The following is a 6,011-nucleotide window of genomic DNA, read 5'->3' as shown; positions in this document are numbered from 1 at the left end:
AGGGAGGACGGTGGATACGGTGGAGGCAGCGGCAGTGCTAGAAGCAGCGGACGAAGTGATGTTGGCAGTAGCTGTGGCGGTGCTGTTGTATGAAGCAGTAGAGTAGAGAGATGATGAGGAGGATTGACGGTAAGATGTCCACCACGAAGAAACGGCAGTGTTGTTGGTTTGTCCAGTTCCAGTAGGTTGAGGGTATCCAGTTACTCCAGAAGGGAATCCAGTTCCAGTAGGCCAAGCATATCCAGATACGGTTGGGTAAAATCCAGAGGCGTGATATCCAGAGGGGACAATTCCAGTAGGTACGATATGTTTGTTTCCAATAGCAAGGGTCGGGAAGGTCGAAGTCGATTCGTCGGTAGCCGATGGGTTCCAGGAAGCCGGTCCGTGGTAGTAAGGTTGAAGTGAAAACGATGGTGCAGAAGGGACAGGTGCAGGCAAAGCTTCCACAACGAGAGAAGAGAACGCAAAACAAGCAAACGCAAAAGAACCGAACATTTCTGCTACGGATCTACTTTTTCAAAAAAGAGTGTGAGGAGTATGTCTTGATATAGGTCGTCGATTGTGTGACGTGGCTGCGGCTGTGGCTATTGGCAAGCTATTGAGCAGATTGTATCCTGGGAGACGTAGCAGAGTTGGAAAAGACCGTTGAGTTTCGCCGGTAGTGATCGTGGAGAGTGATAGACTCGAAAGAGAGGACGTGAGTAGCGTAAAGGCGTCTCACAGAGAGCACAAGTAAAGAATGACAGCACTAGGCCGGAGGAGAACTCGAACAGAATGTTGGAAGAAAGAATAGAGAGCCACAGGAGATTCTGGTCGCACTTATCGTGGCCGTATACACGACCCCTGTGTAGATGGTTCCCCTGATAGAGCACTTACCGACTCAGACAACTGTTAAAGACCGTTTGAAACCGTGGTTGCCGCCTGGCTGACCAGTAAGGAATGCCGTTAGCCGCGTCTGCACGTCCAGGTCACATTCGACAGCTCCGTATAATTCACGGGAGCAGAGCCTTACGCTCAAGCTTTGCCTGATCATCTCAAAAAGGTATTATCAGTGGATCCATCGACATGGCTGACTATGTGTTGGACATCGGCGGAAAGAGGAAGAGGAAGTTTCAGAGTGATAGTTGAAACTTGGTCAGTGCTGAAGAACAGTGCTGGAGAACACTGCCAGCTCTTGCTGTCTCCACCGCTCACTCGGACCGTTCAGGTTGGCATGCATCTGCTGTTTCTATTGGTCTGTGAGGTCGCGACTAGGAGAATCGCGTCGTCCAAAGGCGCTTGTCCCCACAAGCCAGATGCTCCTTGACATTGCAGATACTCTAAAGCGACACGAACTTTTCCGCAAAAGAACAGGTTTGGGCGCCTACGACGGCTTTGACTGATCACTTTTGTACTCACTCGCATGTGGATGTCGCGGCTGCGGATACAGGGCAACGCATGGAGCAGTTCGACACCTTTGAGCTTGATCGACTTGGTGGGTGGCGCGTTCTTCATGGCCATGGCGCCATGATCTGTACGATTTGTGGCAGTGAGCTGGTCAAGGCGTATGGTAAGGGGGCGGAACATGGCATCTGACAAGTTCGCGATTGACTACATGTCACTGAGTTTTTCGTCTAGGCCTCTACTGCCACGATTGTTGAATCGATCTACCGAATGTGTACACGCAACACTGTCGTTGAGCAACCTTGCATTCAAGGACTCATCTGGATCTAGAGTCTGATCCTGTCATATTCCTGGCATGTGAGACAGCAGCGATCGACTTCTCCGGTCCTCCAATCTTTCCTAGGCAGACTTTATTTATCCATATGCCCAAAGGCCTCGCTTTTGCCGCTTCTGCTAATCACATGTTTGCTTCTATCCCAACTTGTGCTACTGAAGATGGGTGTTTTTAGTCATCTGCCCTGGACAAGTTGCATGCTAAGACAGGCTCACACATACACTCGAGTCTTCTCTCTTCGTGACAGTAACAGTGACACGCTAATGTTTGATCAAACAAACGCTGTGGTGCAGAGCGACGTCTGGCATGGGTTAATGAAGATGTCTGGCTCTTATCCGGCTCAAGGCGCTGCAGCTCCCAAGACGATGTTTTGTAGATCACATCCCCTCATCTTGCGGTCGTGACAAGCGTGGAGGAGAGACAATCAAGACATCTGCAATGTGTGATTCAAGAACCGGGGTAAGCATCCAATCATGCATGCCATCGAGGTAGAGAAAATCGAGACGGTTGTTTCAGGTGTCGAGAACGGAAAGCAGACGTGAAAAGTGACACGACCCTGCCTGTTCCGAGCTCGAACAAAGAGATGGTCGAGATCATTGTAACAAGCGCACATGACCAAGAGTATGCTGGCTTGAGCGGGCGTCGAAGATAAACAGGGTGGATGCATGAAAAGAATCGGGGGAGTTTGGAGCATTTCAACCGCGTTAGGCTGTTGTAGACGTGACCAATGAATTGCAGCAGAGGTGCGCGTGTGGCAGCAGCATGCTAGATAAGACACTGTTGCAGGTGCTCAGTGACAGAGACGAGAGGCATCAAATATGATCATTTTGAACACCGCAGAATTGGGCACAGTGCAGAGTTAAAAATAAACAGAGAGAAGCTGGTGCTCGAATGCAGGTCGACGGGTGGTAGAACGAAGGATGAGCGTCTTGTCGCGTCGGGGCACGGAAGCAGCGTCGAGTCTGCCGGAGCGCGACTGCCAAAGTTGGGGGATCTTGGCCCACCTTCCTCCTCCCCATCCCATGTGATCTTTCAACGTGACCTCGAATACTCCCTCTCCTAGGCTTTGGCTATCGCGACGATTAATATCACAAATTGTCCAGGCCTGACTGCGCCGCGCAGAGCTGAAGGATTTGTTTCTCCACATCTACTTTTTGATACCCAACTTGCTGGTGTTGTCTGTCGCGTTCTTGCAAGACTAAAGCGCCCGGCTTGCGAACTCGTGACTTGTCACGGGATCTTCAAACGACGTCGACTCTCGAATTTGGTGAGTGCCATATCCGCCTTGTCGTCCCGGCAATCGCACATCTATACAGACGTGCTCTTCACAGCCAACACGGCATGGTTCTTGAGCGGTGTCGCTTGCTCGTCGTCGATGCGCCTGCGCGACTTCTCGCCTGCGCACGCGTCGCGACCTCGACCTCGTCATGGCGGAACCGATGCCAGCGCGCGTCGTCGCTAGAAGCCGTGGCCATAGCATATACCGCCAGCCTGCCGGTTGCTCGAGGCCATTCGTGATCGTTTTGTGATTTACGCGTTACTGACTGAGCTTGTCAGCATAGTCTTCCTACCTTCGTACTCGAACGTGATCGCCAATATCCTAAGCCAACCCAAATCGCAAAGCCAAGCAGCAGGCGCTAGTGATCTCTACGAAAGAACGTGATCGAAAATAACATAGACACACCCGCCCAACATGGCCTCCCTGGCTCACAAGCGTAAGCGTGACTCGCTGGACCACGATGTGGGTCATGCTCCTGCGCCCAATGACTTCAAGGAGTTCAGAGGCTCGCCGAACCCCCAGGTCGAGTACGAAACGCCCTTCTTGAACCACGAGAACGACATGCCACCACATTTCGCCGATGCCTTGGTTCAACACAATGCCGGCGACCACGGTGTACATGACCACTCTCTACACGATCACAACGTCCACCCACAAAGTCCTGCCAACGGACAGAGCGCTAGCGAGACGGCGAATGCCGCTTTACATTACTCCATGGGCGTACCACAGAACCATGACGAGTCTTTCCTCACACACAACGACGGCCACGGCGAGTCAAGCGCTGGCTTCTCCCTCGAGGCCGGTGCTGGTCAATCAAATCCCGAGTCGTATGGCGAGTTTTCTAGTCTCGAGCAGTTGAAAGAAAACGCACAACCTCAACAACAGCAGCAACAAGCTCCCCCACAGACTTCAGTCCTGGGTCCCACCGAGGGCTCACCATCAGCAACCCCTTCGGGCCTTAGACCAGCCGTGGGCACCGATGAATGGCACAAAGTGCGCCGCGACAACCACAAAGAAGGTAAGTCATCGCTCCAGATCATCATGTCACCTTCCTTGTCGGCCGTTCTCTGATATTGAACACAGTCGAACGTCGTCGCCGTGAAACGATCAATGAGGGCATCAACGAGCTCGCTAAGATCGTACCCGGTTGCGAAAAGAACAAGGGAAGCATTCTCCAGCGTGCGGTTCAATTCATCACTCAGCTCAAGGAAAATGAATCACAAAACATCGAGAAGTGGACGCTGGAGAAGCTCCTGACCGAGCAAGCTATTGCTGAACTGAGCGGATCCTGTGATAGACTCAAGGCCGAGTTGCATCAAGTCTACAAAGAACAAGATGCCTGGAAAAGATGCGCTCAACGTGCTGGGCTGGAGCCTTCGGAAGAAGACCGCGCAAACGCTGCTGACAACCGCGATGACGATGCTTAGTATGCAATGGCAAGCGACAATCTACGCCCAGGTTCGGCTTCACGAGAATACATCATCACGGTCGACCACGACTGAGGAATAGGGAAACCATGACACCATCTGGTTTCGGTCAGCGGGGCTGTTTTGTCCAAGCTATACACCCTTTCGACTCGTGCAACTCAGGGCTTTTCTTTTATTCTTTTCTTCACCAGACATCAGGTCACTCTACTATGGGTTTCTATACGTTTCTTTGCATCGCTTCCGGACTTCTAATCGATGAGAGAGTAATGGACGACTAAGGGTCGCGGCGTTTATTTTACAGTGGAATGGCGTCTTGGGAGGGTCTACATCTGCTGTTCGTGGTTTCTAGCTTACTTTATCCGATACCACTTGCTCGTATTACAACTCGTTTCGACCACCGTCATCATTATCATCTTCTTCTGCTGTGTTGATCTTCGCATGATTCGACCTTGCAGTGACGCCCAGGACAGACTGGCTGTCCGGGCGACCCTGTTACGGGCATATGAATCGACACACAATCGATGCACGTAGCTGTATGATCTCAAAAAAACTTGAACTCCCATATTGAATTTTGATTGAAATACCCAATTATTATTGTACTACGAGCTGGAGCAGTGTATCCTGGTGATTCCCTCGAATTTCCAGCGAAGCGCCACGGTGCGGGGTCGAGATGCCAGCTCCGAAAGGCCGAGGAGGAGCGAGAGGTGGAGGTATAGCAGGTGAAGGGAGGTTCGAGGTGTTGTCGCAGGGCAGCGTAGAGGGTCAAGAGGTGGAGGATCAGTTTATAAGAGACAGAGAACATGCAGAAAAGAGAAAAAGAGACGGGAGACAGGGTGGAGCTAAGGGAAGCACTCTAAGACGCGACAGTCGATTCACTAACGACTCCGACTCTGCATCGGCAGAGGCCACGCCTAGAAAGAAAACCTCGCCCACGGCCATAAGAAGGGTGACTAGAAGTGCAGAGAAGGATGGTAGCGACATCAACCACCAGACCGAGGGTAGCCCTACACCTAACAGCAACAGAAATAGCGACGCACCTAGAGAAGTCATAATGAACGACATTATGTAGCAGCTACTCGAAGCGTAAAGAATGGCTAAAGAAGAGAAGGACAGATATAGGGAAGAGATTAGACAACTATAGACAATAGTGACAACTCTAGTCTTAGACATTAAGAGTCTATAAGAAGTAGCCCTAAATTAGGGTTCCATTTAGTTATCGTCTATACAGATAGGAACGACAGACTCCTTCGTAAGCGTCGTAGTCCGGGGGGTATAGCTACTAACCTAGGAGACAAGTATAACGCTAGCATAAGGAGCAGACGTAATACTAACTAGATTAACTAGGTTATTAGTATCGTTCGATTTGTTAGATTAGTTAAGTCTACTATAGTCGCCTCCCATATCTATAGGAACCTCGATTAGGAGTGTAATAAAAAAGACAAAGAAATCCCTAGAGGCAGATATAGTGCTTAACATAAAGAATCTCGATATAGAAGGACGAACTAGAACGAGTCTAATAATAAGAACTAAGAATCGGATCCTAGCTATAATTAGATCTAATAAAGGACTAGATAAAGTCGTTCTTAAC

At 50.4% G+C, this 6,011-nt stretch overlaps 1 protein-coding gene across 1 annotated transcript; it reads left to right on the top strand.

Annotated features, from left to right (window-relative positions):
* Positions 1-3,917: 3,917 nt before the first annotated feature.
* On the top strand, positions 3,918-4,366 carry M436DRAFT_10495 (uncharacterized protein; the record flags this gene model as incomplete). Its single annotated transcript, XM_013567332.1, has 2 exons — positions 3,918-4,014; positions 4,080-4,366. Coding segments are annotated over 2 exons (384 nt in total), but the record flags the coding sequence as incomplete, so codon positions are not given.
* Positions 4,367-6,011: the final 1,645 nt, after the last annotated feature.

Source organism: Aureobasidium namibiae, assembly GCF_000721765.1.
Source record: "Aureobasidium namibiae CBS 147.97 unplaced genomic scaffold scaffold_26, whole genome shotgun sequence".
Taxonomy (NCBI): domain Eukaryota; kingdom Fungi; phylum Ascomycota; class Dothideomycetes; order Dothideales; family Saccotheciaceae; genus Aureobasidium; species Aureobasidium namibiae.
The sequence above is the reverse complement of the archived record's forward strand: the minus strand, read 5'-3'. Positions and strand labels throughout refer to the sequence as shown.